General features: G+C 46.2%; 1 protein-coding gene across 3 annotated transcripts in view; it reads right to left on the bottom strand.

Moving 5' to 3' along the window:
* TTLL6 (tubulin tyrosine ligase like 6) overlaps positions 1 to 26,012 on the bottom strand; it is a 533,521-nt gene that overhangs the window by 328,778 nt on the left and 178,731 nt on the right. For all 3 annotated transcript variants that reach the window (XM_078641428.1, XM_078641430.1, XM_078641429.1), the window contains exon 2: positions 19,201 to 19,388. In XM_078641428.1, coding sequence (XP_078497554.1) covers positions 19,201 to 19,388 — 188 coding nt within the window. The remainder of the gene's footprint in view (positions 1 to 19,200; positions 19,389 to 26,012) is intronic.

Raw genomic sequence — 26,012 nt, 5'->3', positions numbered from 1 at the left:
ATGGCCATATGCAAATCAGTCTTGACCCTGTGCCTCATGGGAACAGTCCAGCCCGAACTACCAAGCCATGTCTTCCCTGGACCGGAATAAAGCATCCTAGGAACGGTTTCTGGCTTTCAGCCGTCTTCAGCCAGGATAGCTTGACCCCAGTGGCGTAGTGAGCACGGGACCCACGTCTGGACATACCTTTTCCACATAGGGTGAACAGCAAAACACACAAGATGATGGATGGAATGTTGCACAATGGCAAAACATTCACCCCAGTCACAGATCTGGGCTTAATCCATCGTTATTTTGCTCACCAAGCCGCCCCAGTTAAGACATGGCCTTTTGCAAATCAGTCTTGACCCTGTGCCTCATGGGAACAGTCCAGCCCAAACTGCCAAGCCATGTCTTCCCTGGACCGGAATCAAGCATCCTAGGACCGGTTTCTGGCTATCAGCCGTCTTCAGCCAGGATAGCTTGACTCCAGTGGCGTAGTGAGCTCGGGACCCACGTCTGGGCATACCCTTACCACATAGGGTGAACAGCAAAACACACAAGATGATGGACAGAATGTTGCACAATGGCAAAACATTCACCCCAGTCACAGATCTGGGCTGAATCCATTGTTATTTTGCTCATCAAGCCATCCCAATTCAGACATGGCCATATGCAAATCAGTCTTGACCCTGTGCCTCATGGGAACAGTCCAGCTCGAACTGCCAAGCCATGTCTTCCCTGGAGCGGAATCAAGCATCCTAGGACCGGTTTCTGGCTATCAGCCATCTTCAGCCAGGATAGCTTGACTCCAGTGGCGTAGTGAGCACGGGACCCACATCTGGGCATACCCTTCCCACATAGGGGGAACAGCAAAACACACGAGATGATGGACGGAATGTTGCACAATGGAGGACATGGCTTGGGAGTTCGGGCTGGACTGTTCCCATGAGGCACAGGGTCAAGGCTGATTTGCATATGGCCATGTCTGAACTGGGGTGGTGTGGAGTGCAAAAAAACGATGGATTTAGGCCCAGATCTCTGTACTGAGGTGAAGGTATGACATTGTTCTGCATTCTGTCCATCAACTGTTGTTTTTGCATCTTTTAACATCCAAACTATGTAATGATCTTTCGGCTGCACTTTGAGCCTTCGGAAAAAATGTCTTCAGGACAAGGGTTTATTTAAATGAAAATTCACTGGACTTTAGGAATAAATTTGGGATTGGACACTATTATCCTTGAAACGCATAAAAGGCTCTTCTTGCAGATCTCAGAGCCAATAAAAGGGCAATTTTCCACATTAAAAATGTCATATCAGTTTTGTGAGTGGGTTCGGATTGAGCCATCATCAGTTGTGCAAGCACTGCATTTAGATGTCAAGATGGAGGAGGTTTTTTTATTGAAGGAAAGACTCTGAAAAGGCCTTTAAGAAATTGTTTGATCACCCTACTAGACAATAGGGATGGTGAACCAGTCGATCTTCTAAATCTTGAAATTGCTGCTAAGTCCACTTTAATTGAAGCATGGACCAAACATAATTTTGCTAAAAGTAACAGATAGGGTGGAATCTGTTTCGGCGTTGCTGATATAGGGTGAATTTTCAAATTTTGGGACCATAAACCGAAACGTTTCAATTTCAGTTTACATGTACTATTGGTAGTACCAACTCTGGCTAACGCACGAATTTCTCTACAGTCTCGTGGAGTGTTCAGGCTGACAAACTCACTGTATTCAGGAGCCAGGTCGACTATTGCAAGGATGTTGGGTCCGGACGACGTACTTGGTTGTGGTTCACTATCAGTAATGTAGGTAGAGGTTTCAGCTGAATGGGAGTCTTTTCCAATAGGAGTAGTAGTTCCGTGAACCAAAGTTGTCTGGGCGATCTTGGGGCAATCAGAATTATTAGTCACGGTTATCTCTTCATTTTGCTGAGAAGTCTTGGAAACAAAGGATTAGGGGGAAGCGTAAGCAAAGATCCCTGACCACATGATTGAAAACGCATTCCCCATGACATCTGCTATAGGTGCCAACTTTCATAAAACCAGCATTTTTTATTTTCCTGCGTCGCAAACAGATCTAGATTTGGCTTGCCCCAATGACTAAAAATTATTTCTAGAATTCTTGACAGCTGTTCCTGGTTCTGCTCAATGTATCAGCCAAAACATTGATTGTCTCCAGAACATGCTCAGCCCTGAGTGTTATTTGTTGCTGTAGAGCCCACTCCCAATTTTCTTGTGCTTCTTGCGATAGAGCTAGACATCTTGTGCCCCTTTGCTTGTATATATAATGCATACTGGTGGTGTTGTCTGTGCCATTCAATAGTGAAGACTCTTATCCTGGGTATGAATCATTGCAGACTCAATGCTATGGCTTTGAAATCTAATAAATTTAAAATCAGTTTCGTTTGACGCTGACTATTTTCCACTTATTCTTAAAACCTGTAGGTGAGCGCCCCAGTTGTCTAAGGTAGCATCTTCGGTAGTAATACATTTGGGTATCTGAAATAGGAAAGTTATTCCTGTTGACAGATTGCCATCGTTCGGCCACCAATGTAAGGACGCTGTCATCTTTGGAGTGATTTGGATTAAGTCGCCGAATGATCCTAGAGTCTGAAGCCATTGCTTGTCTAACTCTTCTCTAAAGATCACATTCTGAAGCATAAGCAAAGATCCCTGACCATATGATTGAAAACGCATTCCCCATGACATCTGCTGTAGGTGCCAACTTTCATAAAACCAGCTTTTTTTATTTTCCTGCATCGCAAACAGATCTAGATTTGGCCTGCCCCAATGACTAAAAATTATTTCTAGAATTTCCTGGTTAAGCTCCCATTCTTGACAGCTGTTCCTGGTTCTGCTCAATGTATCAGCCAGAACATTGATTGTCTCCAGAACATGCTCAGCCCTGAGTGTTATTTGTTGCTGTAGAGCCCACTCCCAATGTTCTGGTGCTTCTTGCGATAGAGCTAGACATCTTGTGTCCCTTTGCTTGTATATATAATGCATACTGGTGGTGTTGTCTGTGCCATTCAATAGTGAAGACTCTTATCCTGGGTATGAATCATCGCAGACTCAATGCTATGGCTTTGAGATCTAACAAATTTAAAATCAGTTTCGTTTGACGCAGACCATTTTCCACTTATTCTTAAAACCTGTAGGTGAGCGCCCCAGTTGTCTAAGGTAGCATCTTCGGTAGTAATATATTTGGGTATCTGAAATAGGAAAGTTATTCCTGTTGACAGATTGCCATCGTTCGGCCACCAATGTAAGGACGCTGTCATCTTTGGAGTGATTTGGATTAAGTCGCTGAATGATCCTAGAGTCTGAAGCCATTGCTTGTCTAACTCTTCTGCAAAGATCACATTCTGAGGTGGCAAACCAGCACTAGAAAAATGACAGAGGACATTATACCCAGAAGGGACATGACTAGACTAACTGACACAGAATTTCTTTTCAGTAATCTCTGCACCAAGAGTTTGAGTCTTATTCACCTTTCTAGTGATAAGAATGCTTTGCCTTGAATTGTATCCAGAACTGTTCACAGGAACATTATTGTCATTGAAGAATTGTTCGACAATTTCTGCTGATTGATGATAAGACCTAGGTGTTGAACAGTGTCAGACAGGCTCTTGTTGCTTTCATTGCCGGATGAGAAGTTGGTGCTTTTATCATTCAATCATCAATGTTTGGGAATTACTGAAAACCTATTTCTCTTGAATGAGCTGCTAGCAGAGCTAAATGTTTTGGAAAAATACAGGGAGCTGATTTCAGCCCAAAAGGGAGAACCTTGAAATGGTAATAAGTGCCATCCACCCTGAATCTCAAGAACTAGCAATGTTTTGGGTGAATTGGGATATGAAAGTAGGCATCCTGTACATCCAAAGTTGACATACAATCCCACTGATTGAGAAGATGCAGGATGTCTTGAAGAGTAACCATGCGAAAGTATTGTTTTCTTAGATATTTGTTTAGCTTCTGCAGATCCAAAATGGGTCGCCATTCTCCTATTTGCTTTATTATTAAGAGGAATCAGAATAGAAACCCATTCCTTTCTGGGAGTGAGGTACTCTTTCTATTGATCGTTTGCTAAGCATGGTGATTATTTCCAGTTGGAGCAGATGTTGATGAGGCAGGGGTGCTCCCTTCAGAGGAGTATTTGGTGGTCTTTCAGTGAACTCCATGGTATGATAAGATCCAAAACCCACCTGTCTGCTGTTATCAGAGTCCACTGATGTAAAGAATTTGAGATTCTGGCCCCAATTGGTCGGTGGGACAGAGAGGGTGTAACTGGCACCATCAACTTGTCACTGTTTTTGACCAGTTGTCCTTTCTTTGAGAAGTTTGTTTCTTTCACAGAGCTTGTTTTGTTATAAACTGCTGTTGGTGGTTGTCTAAAATGTTGTTGAGGATATTAAGGATGAAACTGCTGTTGAAAGGGCTGATATGTATAAGATTGAGATCCTCCTCTAAATTAAAAGTAACCCTCTTCCTCCTCGAAAAGGTATATTGCTCATCTGCAAGCTGCCTACAGATTTTGCAGTATTCGTGTCTGCTTTAATCGTCTGTAATGCATCATCCACATGATTGCCAAACAATGCTCCCCTATCATATGGCATGTCCAATCTTTTACTCTGAATATCTGGTCTGAACAATGTGGTTTTTAACTTGCCTTTTGGGAACAGCAGCTCCTGCTAGCTGGCAAAAACCTGTAGACGCGATAGCCATCGCACAGTCCATGATTTCTGAGGAAGTTCTTTTCCCTTTCTGCAGGATTTTATTTTGCTCCTACTATTATGTCTTCCGGCAAGAGATCTATGTATGCTGCGTTGTCTGACCACATTTGCTTGTCATAACCGGTGAATGAATTGACAGGTTGAACAGTAGTTGCTGACATGGTGGAAAAACGATTCCCTATATTGTCAAAGCACCGGCTTTCTCATTCAGGTGATGTTCAAATGGGTGTGGAAGGATTCCGCGATCGACATTGAGCTGCTTGTGTTACTAAAGAATCTGGTTATGAATGACCAATGAAGCATGCCGGTTAGTTTTCTGGTGCTTTATATTTTTTATCTAATCTAGGTAAAACCAGAGACTGTAGCTGGGTACCTCATCATATGAACACTTTCCTTCCAATTAAAATCTACAATAGTGATTGCCTTGACCGATTTCTTAGGAGGTTCCTCAAAGTTGTAAAAAAACGATCTTACTGTTTGATAGTCAGTTGTAATTGAAATCTCTTTGCTGCTCTTTCCATCAAATTATGAAATCCTCCTATGTAATGCAGTGGAGAATCCACCAATTGTGGTGTAGGCATAGATGGTGCTGGAATTAGGTCACCATCCCACTATTGGGTGTTGATTATTTATCAGGGATGTCCCTTTCTTCTCTATCCTCATCCGAGGAAACAGACTCATCGGTAGGCGGGACTGCAATGTTCAAAGTTAGTGTTCTTTTGGGTGTTAGAGGCATAGGTGAAGTACGAGGTGTGCGTGGAATGGGGTTTGTATTTGAGGGGATTGTGCTGGTTGCATTGACTGTGATGGATATGTAGTCTTTGTAGGTTCCGGAAACCTCCTGCAATAATCTTGTACATACCTTGGAGGCCTTGACCTAAAGTTATTGCCATTTGAACCATGTCTTCTTGAAGTTGATGGCGACCATAATGTTGGAATTGGTCCATATACTGGGCAGGTTTCTTTATATCTTGTTGTGGTCCTGAGGAATAATAATCTTCGTAGTATTCGTAGTGTGAACCGAATCCGCCTGGACTAGTGCAATGCCTTACTGCTTTGGACTCCAGACTACCGGATTAGATGACTGCAGAGGGTCCAAGCAGCAACAGCTAAACTGGCACTTAACAGACCAAGAAGGGCCTTGATCTTGCTAGCATTGAAAGAGCTATACTGGATACCACTGAAACAGGGAATACAATTTAAGTGTCTTTGTATTGTCTTTAAATCTTTGCATGATGTCGGTCCGGCCCCATTGCAAAAGAGATTAAAATGGTATGTCCCTGGGAGGAGCCTTCGCTCTTTTTCAGCAACGTTGACATGCGTGGCTAGATATAGAAGAACATGACAAAGAGCTTTTTCTATTGAAGCAGCCCAAATCTGGAAAAAACAACCAGACACCCTGAGACTATTCATCAACCTACTACAATTCAGGAACGGTCCTAAAACTTGGCTTTTCCCTATGTGACACTGAAGTGGCGAGGTATGGCTTCAAACTATCACAATCCAGGACCACTCTTTTCTGCCCTCAAACTGTTACAACAGCACCATGTTAGGTGACAGATGGGCTTTAGAAATGTTTTAAATAAAGAAATAAATTAAATAAATATTTCTCTTCATTTTCCTCCTAATACTTAACATTCAGTTCGGAAGGACTATGGGCAATTTCAAATGGTCCTTTGTTATCAAAATTCTCTTCTTCAAGTAAGTGGCTTGGTGGGAAAGAAGAAACTTTACTTGGGAATGTATGTACAGGTCTTAAAGTGTCCGACTGTACTTTTTCTCCCATCGAAGGTGTTGTCGACGATGTCGTTGATGCTCCAACTGTAATCTTTGTCGGTAGAGTCCCCTTTCCCGTCACAGACAGCAGCGTCGATGGTATCTTCTTTGACAGAGCTACCATCATCGCCGGAGTCTTCAATAACGGTGCAATTGTTGCCATTGTTGTCTTCAATGGCGTTCTTATTTGTAGATGTAGCTATCGTCTGTGTGGATGTTGATGTTGCCATTGTCAGAGTCGATGCCAACATCAGTGTCGGTGTTGAAGTCAATGACATTTTTGTCATCGCCGACAATTTTGAGATTGATTTACCAGTTATCGTCAACAGCACTGAGGAGGTTTCTTCCAATGAAATGCCAAACTAGGTGAGGGAGTTGTAGGATGAGATCTTATTTTTTCTGACAAAACTGTCTCCTTTATCTGTTTGTGGCAGCGCTCTCCTGATGTCCTTTGCTCTCCTAAAGACTCATTATGGGTTTTTTAAATACCTTTTTTGGTGCTGCTGAAGACCTCTGATCATGTGATCTTTCTCTTTCTCCTGACCTCATTTCTGTTTTTTAGATATCTTCACTATCCTCCTCAGAAATCAAAACCTCTTTAGATTTTAATTTTTGGAGCCATATAAGAAACCTCCCCTCTTTATCTTTAAGAGACTTAGAAGAAAAATTATGGCATATTTTACAATCCTTTACCTTATGTGAAGGATAGAGACAATAAACACACACCCTATGTGGGTCTTCTGAGTGAAGTATTTTCCTCCCACAAGTAATACAAGGTCTGAAAAGCCGGAGTAGTCGGATCTTAGCAGGTGAAGGTTAGAACTGTCTTTCCTAATGACTAAGCCTCTATAAAAAAAGAAAACTGGTAAAGGCGTCACTAGGGTTGGTGTCACCCGGTGCAAGTAACTCATGGTGTCACCCCCTCATGACTTACCGCATGGACCTCCTATGCTACGAGTCCGCCAGTGGACACAGATGCAAATATATATGTTCATACAGTTTCTCTTTACTGCGGCATGTGATGAAATCACAGAACCATATTTTCATCTTGTGATTGACTGTCTCTTTCACTTTAAAATCTGGTTCCTCTCTTCTCTTTGTGGGCACTTGAAAGGCGCAGCATGAATGCTCTATTTTCTAACTGGTAACCCCATGACGCCGATTTTACCTCCAACAGACCAGAAACCCAAAAGAGAAATGGCACAGCCAGTGTACCCAGAGAAGCAGGGCCCCAACCGAGAGAATGACCAAAATAACAAATCACAAGTCAGCAGAAACACAAATCCACAGCCAAAAGCAAAGGGACATAAAAACTGCCAGGATGGACAATAAGGCAGCAGGATGAAGACCGGCCAGCAAAGCAGGCATATTTCAGCCAAAGCAGTTCACTTCATAGTATACGTATGAAGTGAACTGTGAAGTGAACCACCTGCAAGTGAAGTGACGAGTTCAAGGAAAGACCTGCTCCCTGCCTTGAGCAATGAATCATGCAGGCCGGCCGTGTGCAAGCACAATGCACCGCCCGGGTCAGGACTAGCCTAGGAGGCTGGAAGGGCAGGGCCGGACAGGGTCTTCTATTTATTTATGTGTTTATATATAGCGCAGACTTTACCCAAAGGCGTCAGAGCGCTTCACATAGGAACAGTAATAAAACATGAGGAGAAAATTACAAGTGAACAAATTACAAAAGCAATCGTTAAGTTACAAGAGGCAAAAGTGACAATTGTGAGCAAACAAAATACATGAGGTTGCAAACGGTGCATTACAGGAGGAAAAAGTGACATCTGTGTGCAGGTTACAAGAGAAAACAAAGTACAATTAGAGGTATAATACTGCAATATATGGTAGACACTCAAGCACAAGAACAAACGTTACATAGGCAATGGTGGCACTTGTGCAAGTATCGAAAGCAAACAAAATGCCATTACCGCAATCCCCAGGCGGTTCCTTCTGTGATGTCAAGGGGGAAGAGGGTTTCTATGATTCGTATGTATCAACATATCCACCGAGGCTCTGGGAATGACATCAGGAATTTCTAAGCTAGGACTATCCATCAAACGCCAGGGAGGGCGACATAGACGCCAGATTTTAAGAATGGCCACAACGTAAATAAGGTCTCTGGTTCAATTCGCTACCCAAATTGTTTTTTTTGTGATTATTCTGTTCGGAGCCGGCCCACTTGACTTTACATTGGCATCCCCAGCTAAACACTGTTTTCGTTTTTATAGCTGTTAGATAAGACCAGACCACTGCATGGATCTCTCTCAATGACCAACCTCTCTTGTGGAGAGAGACCCAATGCTCAAAAGTTGCTAAGTTTCAAGAAAGCTTTAGCTGGTGGTGCACTAGACCCGCCCGAAGAGGGCCGTGTTTTCGTTTGTGCGAATGTGTGCCCAAGAAACAAGCATTGAAAATGCAATAGGTCTCGCAGCATTAGAGTTAGTGCTTTTAGAATTGTTTATGGGTTTTTTTTGTAAATCTTTAGCATTTTTGTTTCCTGTAGCCAATGCTAAAGAATTTTAAAAAAAAAAAGCCATAAACATTTCTAAAAGCTCTGAAATGCAGTCTGAAATGCTGGATATATATTCAGTACAGATACACTATATTGTTACTGTATACACACAATTAGATGGGAACGTGCTGTGTGTGTCAGCGATTGAAAGAGACTGCACTCAGAGTTGCTGTGCGCATCAGCGAAAAGATTGCAGAGTAGACACGCAATACTTGTACTAAAGTGTTGTGCGATTGTACTGTAGGCACGCAATTTAAAATCCAGCTAAACGCGTCAGCAGAGTTGCTGTGCGCATCAGCGAGTGAACTGTAAACTAGACACGCAGTTTTAAAATCAAGATGTGCGTATCAGCGAAAAGATTGCAGGGTAGACGACCAAATACTTGTACAAAAGTGCTCTGCGTGTCAGCGAAAGAACGTAAAAGTCTGCACTGGGCACTGCTGTGCGAGTCTGCAAGAAAGCATGGAGCTGCTGTGCGCATCAGTGAGTAAACTGTAAAGTAGGCACGCAATTTAAAATCCAACTGTGCGCGTCAGCGCCGCGGAGTTGCTGTGTGCATCAGCGAGTGAACTGTAACTTATACACACAATTTTAAAATCAAGCTGTGCGTATCAGCGAAAGGATTGCAGGGTAGACATGCAAATACTTGCACAAATGTGCTGTGCGTGCCAGCGAATGAGCATTAAAGTGCACACAGCGTCGCTGTGCGCGTGAGCGATAGAGCATGGAGCTGCTGTGTACATAAAATGGACACAAAGCTGGTGTGCACGTTAGTATTGGCACAAAGCTGTTGTACACGCTGTTGTCCGTCTGTAAAGGCTGCTGGGTGTGTCAGCCAAGGAGAATGAAGCTGGTTTGCGCGTCAAGGTTTCTAGGTGCGCAATCAAAGAGCAACGTCGGGTCAATGCGTTGCACGTTGCGTTCCAATGACGAATTTCTGGAATGCCACAGTTATATGGAGAAGTCCTAAAGTTCACAGAGGAAAGCACAGTGCCAGCACGAGGACGGGCAGTCACGAGCAGGTAGTTAAAGAAATAACATGGAACCACCCGGACAGCGGTAAAGTTAACAAGTGAAAGCGGGATGTAAGTAGGGGGGAGGAGAAGTCTGGGCAGGCAGGATGACTCAGGGGAGGGGGCGGAGCGGGGCAGAGCGGCATGTGGGTGTGAAGAAGCCGGGCCTTTGAAGTGAAGCTAAGCTTCACTTCAAAGGTGTCGGAGGAATGCGGGCGGCTGTGCACGCGCTTTTAAGCTCAATGCACATGCGCATTGAGCTTAAAAGTCACGGGCACTGCAAGGAATCGCCACGATTCCTTGCAAGTTGGATAAAGAGTGGATAAGCCCCCATAGTCTCGCAAGCTCGATGCGCATGCGCATCGACAGGCGAGACCTAAAAAGCATTGTTTGCAGCTAGTAGCTACTAAATCGGATTCATTTGTGTGCCACTGCACTGCCACATTTCTAACTTAACTTAGTTAATTATAATAAATAGTATTCCTCTCTCACCGACTGCCTCGCGACGATATCAAAGAAGATGTCGGATAATTCTTTCCTTTATTCGCACTCCCCTGCGAAGCGCTGCCGTCGGTCTCGTCTCCTCCCTTCCGGCGCGTGACCGCCGTGACGCGTCAGAGCAGGAGCGCACAGCGCGCGGGGGCTGTCCCAGGGCCGTCATTGGTAGCACTAAAGATTGACGGCCCTGGGACCCACACCTACAAACTGCTGGGTAGTGGTCCTAACGGGGAGACTATTGCACAGTTTCAGCAGCATAACCTGATCCGATTGTTCACATAAATAAATTGCCACCTCGTTATCTTTTAATATAAATAAAGGCAGGGTTAACGCCGGGATGCCTTAATTAGGAGGTGAGACACCTGGGCTATTAAACAGAAGAGGAGGCGCCCCCGGGGAGCCTCATTCCTTAAATAACGTGATCGACGGTACATCTGCTTCTCGTGAGTCTTGGGCAGAGAAGAAACCCCGCCCCCCTCCCCCCCTCCTCCCCGGAGTTCGCCCACAGCGTGAAACAACCCCCAATAGAAAATGAAACACAGGACTGTCAAAGCAGATTAGAAGGTTTCTTGGACTGGTGCAAAATGAAAAAAGACACTTCTGCAAGAAAAAAACAACTTTATTGACCATAATGCAATGCACATAAGAACGTTTGAACGGTTGGATCATTGGTGAACATTAAATTCGTGAAGTACGCGGAGCGAACTATGCAATGCACCACTACAAATCCCATAGTGCATTTGAGAGCAGAAAGAGATGAAGGACTTGAAGCCACGGTGGTGAGCACCTGAGAGACCAGACTAAGTGGCACCAACGTCGGAAGCACAGATGGCGTCCGGTACGCCGCGCATCCGCATCGCACCAGTGAGTGACCAGCATCATCACATCATGCATCTGGTGCGGGCGTGCGTGGCGAAGTGCTGCTGCTGCAGTGAGAGTGCACACACTCCAGAACTGCACTGACTGCAGTAGTAGCAGTATTTTATTTTTTTGCACCGTGGTGGCGTGCGCATGCGGCTTGTTGCACGCACCACTTAACCAGATTGGTGTCACCCCCCAGATGGGGTGACACCCGATGCGGTCCGCACCCCCCGCACCCCTCTAGTGACGCCGCTGAACTGAGCACAGTTCAGGGAGATTCCCATCACACAACGTGTGGTAGAAAATCTAAGTGAGTGAAGCCTCTATGGGGATTGTTCTAGAAGTGAACTGTCGCCTGACTAGATGAAGTTTAGTTCTAAATAAATGATGTGGATACGTTACTAAAGTGAATGTTTGCTAACCATTATAGGCTATGTGTATTATACAGTACTGCTTTACAATTATACCCGTTCATTGCCCGCCGTTGAAGCGGGACTCTCACTTCAATTACAGGGAATGATTCAAGCATGTTAATTCTTGTTGTTGTTGTATGACTTTATTCGATAGAATGTATCATAAAAGTGTACAAGTACATACATCATTTTAAAAACAGAAAAACATCCCCTTTTTCCATAAATAGAACAAATAATAGCGCGTTTTCATACATACAATATAAAAATAGAATTTAAAAGACAATGTGTTTTTAAAAACAGTTAAAAACCCATATAAAACGTTGATTTTAGACAATTATCACGCAAGGATACCATAAGAAAACAGAGGGCATTGCAGGGGCTCCATAATCTGCAACTGATGCGCCTAGGGGAGCTTGGATCTAAGCAACCAAGCGCTTCCCAGATATTTAGCTGGCCCACATACTACGCTGGGCACAGAGGTGTCTCATGTAAGAATGCGCAATGCCTCCCTATGATGTTTTGTCCCTAAATTAGAGCACACAGGTTTAAACCATCTCCGTCTCGCCTGGCCATACGCTGGACAGGCGAAGAGGAAGTGGGGGATGGATTCTGTGGGGGAAACACAACCAGGGCAACCTCCTTCCCTCTCTCCCAAGGGTTTCCACCCCGCAGTGAAAGTATTCACAGGTAGTGTGCCTAACCTGAACTTCAAATACAAAGCCCTGTCTCTAGGGGATTCAATGAGGTCCAAGAAGGGTTCCAGTTTGGGGGAGGGCTTGGAATCTAGCAACTTCTCCGTCAGGGAACCGTGCTTCAGATTTCGTATTGCTTCGTTGGACACCCACTCCCAATAGGCCTTCTTAACTACCTGCTTGGGTGGTGGAGACTGGCTTTCCCAGGCATCTGCTAGCCCAATTTCCCCCATCAAATACTTAAGATTTGAAACCCAGGGTATCTTGCGGCCTGTGTCCATGCGAAGCAATTCGGTCAAACCGGAAGCATAGTTACATAGTTCGGGGGTCCTTCTGAGGCGTACCCAAAATAAGACAGGGCGCAGCCTTGCTATGTCTCTGATTGAGTGTCTACCAAAATCGTGTCGAAGAGGGACCAAAGGAGTCGATGGGGGGAGCGAGACCAGGTCCCTGTAGAACTTGTTTTCTGATTTCGTTAGCTCCACGATGTTCTCGAACCCCCACAATTCTGCCCCATACAGGGATGAGGGCAGGGCTTTCCCCTCATATACCTTGATGGCAGGGGCAACAGGCCGGCTGTGGGAAAGGCGCTGATGCCTTGCTATTGCCCCCGACACACACTTATGATTAAGTAGCATCTTTGACAAGTGAGAATTCCATTTCATCAAGTTGTTGACCCGTACACCCAAATAGTCAAAAGCCTCCACTAATTCTAAAGGGGAGTCATCCAGCTTGATGGAATTTCTAAAGCGTTTAGATGGGGCCAAAGCCATTAGCTTGGTTTTAGTTGTGTTTATACATAGGCCTCTGGTCTTGCAAAACTGACTGAACCGATCCAGCAGTTTTTGTAGGCCCATCTGGCTTTTAGAGATCAGGAGGGTGCTGTCTGCAAAAAGCAGCGTAGGTGTTTTTTCCCCTGCCACAGTTGGTGCGTCGGCAGGATCCTTCCTCAGGTAGTCCACAATCCCGTTGATAAAAAGTGAAAACAGGTTTGGGGCCAGGACGCACCCCTGGCGTACCCCTCTCTCTACCCTAACTCTCTCCGTCAAATGGCCCTGTCGGCCCCACCTCACTCTAGCGTAATTCTCCTCGTGAAGACGCACAATCAGATCCAGGATCAGGGGGGGATGCCCAGCTCGGACAGGACCCGCCAGAGTGCGGCACGAGGGACCAGGTCAAAGGCTGTTCTGAGGTCGATGAACGCCAAATAAAGGCTGCCTTTTTCGATCTTTACCGATTTCCAGTATATCATAAAAAATCTAAAGACCTGGTCCATCGTGCCCACTCCCTGTCTAAATCCTGCCTGGAGATGGGACAAAATCTCATCTTCATCCATCTAGGACCTCAGTCGCGTGAGGAGGACCCTGCCAACCACTTTTTGCACTATGTCGATTAAACTAATCGGCCTGTAGTTGGCAGGGTCCTCCCTATCCCCCTTCTTGTAGATCGTCACCACCTCGGCACCCCTCCACGAACCTGGAACAGGATAGCCACCCGTAATGCAGTTCAGGACCCGGAGGACAAAGCGGGACCAAAGCTCGCCATCATGGCGTAGTAGGTCGCCGGGAAGGCCATCGGGACCAGCCACCTTGCCAGGCGCGATACTTGCAATGGCAGATTGAATCTCCTTGAGTTCGAAGGCATCACCCTCATTGGGAATCCCAGCGGGGGCCAGCCATCGTCCTTGCTCTGTTGTCAAATTCCCCTCTTCTCCCGAATACAGGCCTTGAAAATGCTCAAACCATTGCCTGCAATATGATTTGGGATTGGGGGATCACCCTTTCTTGTGCTCCCAGAATAGAGTGGAGTCCTTCAACTGGGCGGCAGATTTGAGCTCCTGCCAATGCGCTTCTTCCCACGCCCGCTTGGCTTTGTCTATGGTCCTGTAATAGGCCTTTCTAGCTAGTGTTATTTTTGGCTGGTCCCTGGCTCTAAGGGCCAGAGATAGCTCCTGTCTCTTTTTCCGACAAAGGACAGTGTACCACGGGTTTGTGGCTTGCAGAGAGTGCAATTTACGGTCCCCACTGTCCTTTGTGCGGAAAAACTCCCCTATCTTGTCAGTGGTCTCCTGTTATATTTCAATAAATTTTGAGTCCTGCGTGGCCAGTGGGGTGGAACTGGGTAGATGTTCTAGCTCTTGAAACTTCAATTCCACTAGATCCTTAATTCTTTCCAGGGTCTGGTCCTGTTTAGCGACCATATGCCACTTTAGTCGCCGGTTACAGTTAGATGGTAAAACCTCCCTGGTGGACTGCAATGGTGTAATGCCCGTATCAATAGATAGGGTATCTATGTCTCGGGAGAGTTGCATGGACAGGAGATTGTGGTCACTGTCAAGACTCGGGATGACCTCCATATCAATGAGGTCAGCCCAAAGAGACATGTCTAGCAAAATGTAATCAATACGGAAGGGGGAGCTAATCCTATTAAAAGCACACACCCCACTAGGGTCTGAGCGGGTCCTGCCATTTGCTGCTCTTAAGTTGTGTTCTAAGGCCAAGGCGTTGATTTATATTGCTCTTTGGGACCAGTTCTTTATCGGAGGTAAGTTTAATGTTGGTATAGCTGTTTGGTGTCCTCGTCCCTAATGCCCAAGATGTCTTCATTACTCAAGGGCTCAAAGGTACAGTTAAAGTCACCTGCAACAATGATCCCTGCCTTTTTAGAAATGGCTGACAGCTCCAAATCAAGGGCCGCTAGAGTAGATATCCCTTCGACACCTGAAGACCCTCTGACATAAATATTGAATATCTCCAGGTGGGCAGTATCTTTAGCCCTTCCAATAGATAGATGTAGGATATCATGCGAGGGAGTGTTGCAGTTAGATATCGACCAATTCAGTCCGATGCCAACACAGATCAGAAGCCCTCCTGAAGGCCGCCCTCTGCGCGGACTAATCGTGGGGATATGGTATGTAGTATACCCTGGCATATACAAAGGAACCAGGCTCCATGTCTCCTGGAATAAGCAGATGTCATATTTGCTGATGAGGTCGTTCCATTCAGGAAGGGCAAGGTTCTTTTGGAGCCCAGCTATGTTCCAGGAGAGTAGCCTGATTACCTTCGTGGTGGTAGTGCTATGGGCTACAGGACTCAGTTCTCCCAACCTAGGTATGTCCAAATTGGCAATTACAGGCTCCCTGGTATCATTGCGTGTTGCACCACCTTGCTCTAATGTGGCCATGCACACGCCTTCTCCTCCCTGGGGGCAGCAAGGGGGAGCAGAAGGACAATCTGCTGGGCACCCCCCCCCCCCCTCTAGTCAGTCAACTTGGGACAAGCCAGAGCCACCCCCCTCCCAGACCATTGACCAAGATGGAAACCGACGAATCTGAATGGATGAATGATCGGGGGGGATGTTCTAAACTCGAAGGCTACTAGGTTCTCTGCCAACGAGGGGTCAAAAAACTGGATCTCAATACAGTCTGTAACAGAGTTCACCATTGTAACCCTCCTCACTTTGGCCATGTCCTCCTTAATGATGGATCTGCAGCCCCTTGTATACCTCAGCCAATGTATCGCTTTATTGTGGACGGACTCGCTGCTTTCATAGCCCCCCACTATGTTCAGTCTTGGGACCTGAGTCATATATATGGTAGCCCAAGGATTGTGGCGAAGTAATGGGCCACCTTGAAGATTGGAAGCTAGAGGTACCCCACTTAGGACTCTGTTAGGGGGACCAGAGGGCAGTTCCTAGCCAAGGATGGAGCCTGCTCCTGAAGGCGCCTAGGAGGTACCCTAGATCTTACGGAGTCAGAATATAATCTGCCAGAAGGAAATGTAGTCTTTGTCTTTATCTCTACAGGGCCCAGTGGAAGATGGCCTAGGGAAGGAGTGGGGTTAGGGAGAGTACCCCTGGATGGAATAGGTCTAGGCTTATTGGCTGTATTGCTTGTCCGCCCGGGTGAGCTGTGCGACTTATCCCTTCATGGGGGGGTTCGATATTCACAGAAGTTGTAATGACCCGCCCCTTCAGTAGTCCCTTATTTCCCTGGGACTCTACTAACTTTTCCAACTCTGTAATTCTTTCCAATAACATAGGCATAGAAAGCCTGCACGAGTTACAGCTGGCCTGGGTCACTGCAAAGGTTTTTGTTGACAAGACATGGCCCCCAATATAGATGTAACAGACTCATCAGGTTCCAGATTTAAAGGAGCAAACCTATTTAAGCAGGATACCATGGGCGACAAAACATGACCCCCTTCCAATCCCCCTGTAGATACCTCGACTAGAGTTTTTTCGGTAGCGGGGGATCGGTCGAAGCCTTCCTCCAGCGTGACGATAATAGACTTCCCCGTGGTCACTTCACGCTGGCCAGATTTTCGTTTGACAAACATAGAGGGGATGGATATCCCTTGGGCCAGTGGAGAAATTTCAACAGCTTCCAGCTGCGGACTACTGCCGGATGTGGGGCTATCACTACTTAAGGCTGCTTCACAGTCATTTACTAAATCCTCTATTCTCGTTAGCACACAGTTCATTGCTGAGTGGGGCACTTTTTTGGCTTTTTTCCTTTTTTAATAGACAATGTCCCCCCACCTTCCAAAGTCTTCCTTTTCCCCATGGTGACCGGAGATAAAGCAACAAGAATGCAATGGAGTGAGAAGATGGAATCAAACAAAACAGTAGCTCCTGCGACGAAAGGAAAACAGCCTCACCCCTCAGTTGAAGACAAAGGTTCATTAAACTGCCCCTCTACCAGTGGCCATATAGTACAGTACCTTATGGGTTCGTAAACCAGATGTAATGGGGGTGGCCCAGCACGGCCTCCTCTGGCCACGGACGGCAACAGACGGCCCGCCCTTTTCCTGGGCTTCTCCCGGCGCAGCCCGCGCGCGTCCCGCGACGCGGGAGCTCTCGCTGGTTCTTATGCGCCACCGGGCGCAGGATTGCCGTGGGCGGCGTCCGCTTCCTGCCGCGGGTCTCTCTGGGACTTGAAGTCCTGTCGCGGTATGGAGGCTGGGGCGCTGGGGCGCTGAGGCGCCAAAACAGGTCGGGAATAGCACCAGGTAGGTCCCAGCAGAAAACACTTGCCCCAACAGCTAAGGGCTCCCTTGCTGCTTTCTAATGGGGAATATCGCGATACTGCTCCAGTCATCACGCGAGCAAGGAAGGATGTTAAACCATGAACGATCCAATACTGGAGAAATCAAAATACTATGGTACCCAGAACAGCTCTTTGTCAACCAAAAACATCTCCCGATCAGTGCTTAATTTGAGCCGGTGCCTGGCAGTGGCACTTAATTGTCAACGCTGGCACTTATGACAGACAGTCTGCCATATGGTGGCACGGTTTGCCTAATTTAGAGACAAGCAGAACAACAGTTGGCTATTAATTCAATATACATTTAAAATGACTAATACCTGCAACCAAAGCCATTCTTATAGCTTTAGAGGCCCGGAATACTCGGAATATTCACACTTGTAGGAGTGTGATGGCTAATAGTTGTGCGGTTACTCTAATTGGCAGCGCTGACAATATCAATGGGTGGTGTAAGATAAGTGGCCTCCTGAGAAGGGCCCTGGCACTACAATTTAAGCATTGCCCTCAATTATCTTTAAACATTATAGGCACATCTTGCCCTGCCAGAGTCTGACTTACATTGTGTTGTTCTGGCAGTCATTAAGCTGAATCTCAGCAGGGCAGACCCATCTTTTTGCAGGTTGGGAATATAAAAACCATAATTTGGATGGCAGTACATCCTGTGATTTACAGTACTAAAACAAGTGCGGTACGAAGCGCTATATAAAATAAGTTATTACCTCAAGATAAATGTGTTTTTCTGCAGTTAAATCAGCTGATGAAGGTCTGCAGGCAGCAATGTAGTTTGTGGGTGATTTTGGGGCCATATTACACAAGTGCCCTGGGGGCACAGCGGGCGTGTGCGCCCGCTTTATGTGCCTTCCAGGGCACGTTTGTATTACAGAAGGGGCTGCAGATGCTTGTAGGGCCCCTTCTTTAATACTGATAGCCTGGCGCACATGTAGCGCTAGCGCTATCTCGGCGGGCATTCTCTCATTTCCATGGGTGGCATGGCTTCATGCAAGTGAGGGAATCTCTTCGCCTTGGCATCCATATCCCTATGCATCCATATTATTGGCATGGGCGCCCCCTAAGGCGAGCCCCCTGGTGGGTACATAGGCTGTCCCCTGGACCCCAGCCCAAAGGCACCTGCAAGCGGGTGCAGTCACTGTCCCCTCTCTAAAGTGCAAGCGGGGGCTGCCTGCACAGTGCAACATGAAGTGGCTGACAAAAGCAGCCGCTCCGTATTTCACTGAATGCACTGGCCCCAGGACAGCCCCGAGTTCATGGCTGCCATGAAGGCAGCACATTCATTGTAATCCGGTGCAACGTTCATGCGTGGGCAAATAGAAACAGTGCGCCTGATAAATAATAGAGGCCCTTGGGTGAGAGGGCGGTGTGATGAGTGGATGAATCTCCTGGGAGCCATGTGGTGTTTGGGAAAAAGTGGAGTGGATGTTCTGCAGAGGGCAGTGTGATGTGGGGATAATGAAGGGATGAATGTCTTGCGGGAGATGTAGGTTGTATTGATGGATCTCCTGCAGTGGTTTGTATGTGCTGTGTGGGTGATTGTGGGTTGGTGTTGTGCATAGTGAATCTCCTGGATGAGGGTCTATGTGAAGTGTGGGGGAACTGACTGGTACATGGGTGTTAACATGTAACAAAGAAACTGACATTAACCAAAGCCTCACTACTAACCGGTCCTTCCTTTTCTTCTTCCTCCAATTCCTGTTCATGTCACGAGACCGAGGATTTTCACAGGAGTCTGAGACACTGGCACCTATCAGTGTGAAAGGGTCAGAGGGGGTCGTGACACGCCAAAGGTCTTCCATGGGTGGGCTGCCAGGGCTCCCTGTGCCATCATGTTGGAGGGTGGGGGACTTCATCCTAAAATAAAACAGAAAATCTAAAATCAGCTGTTTTGCAGTCAGGGTCGGATTATAATAAAAGTGGCCCCTATCAGTGAATCAGATAGCTAAAAAAGTGGTATCAACAAAGGGAGAGAAGGGGGAAGGGCTTTTATTACAGGTCCAGCATACGTGCCCAGGTACTGAAAGCAACACAAAAGAGGTATGCGGTTCCTAACAAAGAACAAAAGTGACTGATGTGAAAAAAGCTGGCAGATGTACAGAAGCCCAGAAAGGAGGAAAGTGAATTCCTCTTTTCGGATATAATGCCCTCACACACCCAGCCCGCTAGGTGTCATGCTTCATCATTGGGCTTGCAATGGCGGTGCAATCCCCGACAGGCACCCTCAGTGGGGGCTCTTTGGCGGAGATCTTTTATCCTTGCCGTTTGGTGAGTGCGTGTGTGGGCCCTAGGAGGTGGAAGTGTAGTGTCTACGTGTGTGATAAGTTAAAACAGGGGAAGATGGTCAGGGCCACTACTTTAATAAGCCTGCCTTCTACCCTGATTAAAAGTGGCGATGGCAACCAGCCACTATAATGTAAGGGATAGTTGCACTACTGTGGTCGACATGTTTCTTGCCTAATGGTCTCAAGGAGTGGGATCCAGCGGCAATTCTTCAGGCCCTTATGGGGGGGCTCCCTGGGTATGCGCAGTGATGGTAGCTGTTCTAGGATATATTTCCTAGCTTGGCAGCTCCACGCGGTGTCCCGGGGTTCTCTTCCTCGTCTGTACCTACCTTTGGCATTGGGCTCCACTGCTGGCTACACGGGAGGATTGCTTTCTGCGCTGGTTCTGATTTTAACAACGCTGGGTCTATCCGGCGTTAACTTTTGGTCCTTGGGCACATTTTGATTCATTGTTGTTCCCATCCCCCAGGTAACAACACGTTACTTTAATGTGCTCTTCTATTGCCAGCTGACCGATGCGGTAAATAGCTAACCCCTTTTAGGTGAGTGGCGTCCCTGATAACCTGTTTTCAGTTGCTTATCAGACTCAGGCATTGACTGTTCTGTTTCTCAGCTGCCCTTTTAATGTTTTTCACCCTGTTCCCTTCAACACTGTTCCCTTGCTAATCAATCACACCGATGACATAGCGTATAATCAGCAACCATTGATTAGGGCCTCAGTGTATGATTTCTTTTACCTTGGTTCTACTTGAGTCTCTATCTACTCAAGATGTCAATATGTGGATATGAGGCTCTACTCACTTGAGTGACGATGTTCTCCTATTTTGTTTTTTATCCCAGATTGTTTCCTGCACCTGGAGACTTCTCCCGCTCTTGGTGTGGCAGAACTGGTAAAAATTCAGGTTAATGTACCTGGCAATCAGTTAGTAGTGTAGTTTACTAACACCTTGTTTTTATGGTCCTGAAGAATTGCCGCTGGATCCCACTCCTTGAGACCATTAGGCGAGTAACATGTCGACCTCAGTAGTGTAACTATCCATTACATTATAGTTGCTGGTTGCCATCACTTCTTTTAATCAGGGTAGGAGGCAGGCTTATTAAAGTAGTGGCCCTGACCATCTTCCCCTGTTTTAACTTATCACACACATAGATACTACATTTCCACCTCCTAGGGCCCCACACACGCACTCACCAAACGGCAAGGATAAAAGATCCTCGCCAAAGAGCCCCCACTGAGGGTGCCCGTCGGGGATTGCACCGCCGCCCCGACGAGGAGCAGGCCTAATGATGAAGCATGACACCTAGCGGGCTGGGTGTTTGAGGGCATTATATCCGAAAAGAGGAATTCCCTTTCCTCCTTTCTGGGCTACTGTACATCTGCCAGCTTTTTTCACATCAGTCACTTTCGTTCTTTGTTAGGGACTGCATACCTCTTTTTTGATGCTTTCAGCTAAAAAAGTGGCCCACAATTTTCAGTTTAGTAGTAATATTGGGGAGGATGATCGTATACCCATATCTATCCCTACCTATACCAGAAAAGGTTGATCAACTGTTATTGGTCATTTTTCGGTGTCAGCATCCTTTGTCCCTTTGATCACTGAGCATAGTATAATAAGGGATTCTTGGACTGGGAACCAAAACCGGCCCTGGCAAAGTGCTTGGCCGGCCCCCCCTCTCCCTACTTTGCAGCCGAGCGCTTTGCTAGGGCTGGTCTTCGGCCGATTTTGTTGCAGGGCCGATGCTGCAAAAACGGCCCTGTAACAAAATCGGCCCCCAGGGGCTCAAAACCGGCCCCCACCCTTGCGGCGCACCGGGGGATTGCCCGGTGCCCCCTATGGCCAGTCCGAGCCTGGTAGTGACCATGGAGGGCTGTTCTGGTCTGGAATGATTTTCCTAGAACAGTCACTGGATGGGCGCCGTGAGGTGAGTGTCACATGTCAGGGGCTGAGGTTAAGATGGACTAAAGTTATGCCTAGCTCATGCCACAAGGAATTAGTAAATCTTTGCTTAGCAGACTTTAAGGGTTGTCTGGTTGATTATTCTACACCCCAGTCAATTCTGATTTCTTACAAGTCGATCTGTATGAATTTGAAGTTATTGAGTATACCATCAAAGCACCTTTGAGCAACTTCTTGTTGTTGGTTTGATCACTCTTGTGAGTACACGCTGTGGAGTAGTGTGGCTCACTGGTTAGAGGCGGCAGGCCTGAGAGCAGAAGTCAGCCTGGGACCAGGGTTCAATTCCCGACGCGGCAGGGTCGTGGACCTTGGTCAGCGGACTCGATAATTCTCGCTTCGGTGCTTACTCTAATCAGGGGTTCCACTCGGCAACTCTGGGCATTAGCTTGCCTAATCTCCACAATGGCCCCACCAATTCCAGGGATGCCTGGCTCCACCTTGGGGACTCCCAGCAAGGAACCATCCCACAGGGAAAGCCAGGACGGGTTCCCCAGAGTTATACAGCGCCGGGACGCCCCGTTGCTGGGGCAGCTGTGCGCTTTACAAGTATACTACATTTACATTTACATTTACATTTGTTCAAAAGCGCATCGTCATTTGATTAGTGCTTTGAAAAGACAACAAAGGTTACGGTCTGAGTAACAGCTTGTAGAGCTATTTATAAATGAGCAGTTAAAGATAGGAAGAGAGTTCTTCAGCAAGAGCCTTGGGACCAGCTGTGGCTTATAAAATTCTGCTGTTTTCGGGGAAGTTGTCAATCGCCCCTTTTTCTTATCCACTCAGGAAAACACCACGTGTGCTCGCATTCCTGCAGATAAATAGGTTCTTACTTTGCAGGGATATATGATTTTCCTTATTGTGTGTTATCGAGCCATATCCCCTCTTAGTGCGCCCGCAGATTCCTGTTTACAGGTTACAGTTGAAGTAACAGCGGTGAATAATGATGCTTCAAAAAATAAAGCCCCTGGTCCAGACAGTGTACCAGTTCATGTGTTTCAAACAGAAGTTTAGCTCTGGGCTCCGCGTCTTACTAATATTGTAAATTCTGCAGTATTACATGGTCTCCCCAATTCCTGGTCCAAATCTTAGATAGTACCGGTTTTTAAAAAGGGAGATAAGGCAGATCCATGTTGTTATAGGAAAATCTCCCTGATTGATTCTACGGTCAAGATCTTGGGGTGGATAGTTTTGAAAACAATTGACAATACCAAAATAGATGCATTATTACAGACAACCACTCCCCCACTGAGTTAAGACCGAGCAAGCCTCATTGGCATTAGACTCTTGGATAAATGGGGCTGTATCTCAGATCTCCCCTACTAAAAACAGAAACGCCTTCTACACCATGGTTCTCGCAAGAACTTAGGGAGCTAAAGAAAAAGTGTAGACACCAAGAACAAGTATGGAAAGTATAACATATTACACAGGAAAAACTAAACTATAAAAACCTGTAAAGTAATACAGAAGTCAGATCAAAGTAGCTAAAACTAATTTTTACACAAACAACATAAAAGCAACCAGCTATTCCTCTTAGGAGCTATTTACACCAGTGAAAGGGCTCACAACTTTTGGAAAAAAAATAAAGCCCAACTGACTAATCTTCCACCACTTGTACTAACAAAATCCAGTAAAAACACTGTTTAGACCATTGGTACTCACAAACATTCTGTCGGGGGCCAAAATGACAGTGTGGTTTGTGGCCGAGGGCTGCACCGGTAGGGGTGGGGTCAGTGGGAGGAGGGGTAGGGTCAGTGGGAGGAGGGGTGGGGGTGGGGTGGGGGGCTAGAGTAAAAAAAGCAAACCTGTTCCAAAACATTAGACAATGCGACAATGCTGTATTTCAAAAGCAGATGTAACTACAAAGAGCACATTTTGATAATACATTTTGATTAGCAGAACACAATAGCAATCTTAAGTGGCATTGCATAGCTTCATACACACGTTGACCCCAATTCCATCTCAGTCTCTCTCTTTCTCTCTCTGGGTCAGTCAGTCTCTGTCTCTCAGTGAGTCTATCTCGCTCTGTCAGTCAGTCTCTCTCGCTCTCTTAGTCAGTCTCTCTCTGTCAGTAAGTTTCTCTCTCTCGATCTCTCTCGATCTCTCTCATTCAGTCTCTATCTCTCTCTCTCTGTCAGTCAGTCAGTCTCTCTCTCAGTCAGTCTGTCAGTCAGTCTCTCTCTGTCAGTCAGTCTCTCTCTCAGTCAGTCTCTATCAGTCAGTCAGTCAGTCTTTCTCTCAGTCAGTCTCTCTCTCTATCTCAGTCAGTCTCTCTCTCTCAGTCAGCCTCACTCTGTCAGTCTCACTCTCTCTCTCAGTCAGTCTCTCTCTCTGTCAGTCTCTCTCTCTCTCAGCCTCTCTCTCTTAGTCAGTTTCTCAGTCAGTCAGTCTCTCTTTCAGTCAGTCTCTCTCTTAGTCAGTCAGTCTCTCTCTTAGTCAGTCAGTCTCTCTCTCTCAGTTAGTCTATCATTCAGTCAGTATCTCAGTCAATCAGTATCGCAGTCTCTCAGTCAGTCAGCCTCTCTCCCCACCCTCTCTCCGCTGTCTCCCTCTCTCTCCACTCTCTCTCTCTCTCTATCCACTCTCTCTCTTCGCTCTCTCTCACTGGGAGCCATGGGTACATTACCTACAAGGTCCGCGGGCCACAATGGAAGGCCTGCCGGGATGTAATAGGAGTACCACGGGTCTAGACTCTTCTCTAATCTTAAGCACTTTTTCTCATCTCACAATAGATCAAACGGCCTCCTGCTTAATTGCTATCAAATCAGGATGTAATAGTAAATCCGTATTTGTAAAGCTCAAAACTACTCACCCTTACGGGTCTCAAGGCGCTGGGGCCCATCGTGGAAATTAAGTGAGCTATTGCCTAGAGTCACATGGTGCTGAGCTGAGCTGCTGCCGGAGCCGGGGATCGAACCGTGAACCCTGTGCTCCTAAGTCAACTGCCCTGGCCACTGCACCACACCTCTCCAGTGATTCCTGTCCTCCTATGGTGCTTTATTCGGACTCTAAGACAAATGTCTGTTACCTCACATCTATAATGAATAAGATTTTGGAAACTGGATGTTTTCCAGTAACCTGGAAAAAAGCATCAAAATTACCATTGATTAAAAAACCCTCCCTGGACCCCTCTGAAGAAAACAACTACAGGCCCATCTCACACCTACCAATCCCAGCAAAAATACTAGAGAAAGTAATGAATCAGGAGGTTGTCTTCTTCCTATAAGCTAATAACTACGTTGACCCTGCTCAACATGGCTTTAGGCCTAGACATGCCACAGAGTCCGCCCTTTCGGCACCAACTGAAAAGATTTGGTCTATTGTTGATAGAGGAGATAGTGCGGCCCTAGTCTTATTGGACCTATCGGCCGCGTTTAACAAGGTTGATCATTCTTCTCTAGTCAGGTGCCATGGAACAATAAGCATAAAAGGAACAGCTCTAAAACTCATCAGATCATGTCTCACTAATAAAGAGCAAGTGTTCACTTTGGATGGTTACACTCCCATTCTTTTTTTAATCTCCCTGTGGGATCCCTCAGGGGTCATCTTTTAGTCCAACCCTTTTTAATCTTTATATTAGCCCCCTCATTCAATTGATTAGATCTTTTGAGTTCTCGTTGTGCTCATATGCCAATGATATCCCATCGATGGTATCTGTCTCAACAGATCCCGAAAAAGTAGCTCTTGAGTTAAGTGCTTGCATGAACAGTATTGCTCACTGGATGACTCAAAACGTCTTAAAGCTTAACTATGACAAAAAGGGGAGGTGCTGTTTGGCAACAATGACCTTCTGGAGCACCGCCTGGTGGCCGCAAAATGTAGGATCTTTACCAGTACTGGCTCAGAAGGCTAGATATCTGGGAGTTGTGTTCGGCAACAGACTAACTTTTGTTGACCACTTAAATCAGGTAACCTCTTCATGTTTACTCACACTGAAGATTTTTTTTTTCCGACCATATCTTCCATTTGAGCTGAGGAAAACAGTAATCACTGCAGTTATTATTTCAAAAATCAATTATTGCAATGCCATATTTGTAGGAACTCAAAAACAGGAGCCCTTAATGAACTTCGGACACTCAAGAATGCAGCTGCTAGAGTCCTAATAAATCTTACCATGTTTTGTTCTGTGTCTAATTCAATCAGAGAACTCACTGGCTTCCCATCCCGGCACGCATTCAATTTAAAGGACTCTGCTCGGCCCATAAGGGATTACATCTAGATGGTCCTTCTTTTCTTCAGAA

This window comes from Lissotriton helveticus, chromosome 5_1 (assembly GCF_964261635.1).
Source record: "Lissotriton helveticus chromosome 5_1, aLisHel1.1, whole genome shotgun sequence".
Classification (NCBI taxonomy): domain Eukaryota; kingdom Metazoa; phylum Chordata; class Amphibia; order Caudata; family Salamandridae; genus Lissotriton; species Lissotriton helveticus.
Note: the sequence above shows the minus strand (reverse complement) of the source record. Positions and strands in the feature narration are given on the sequence as shown.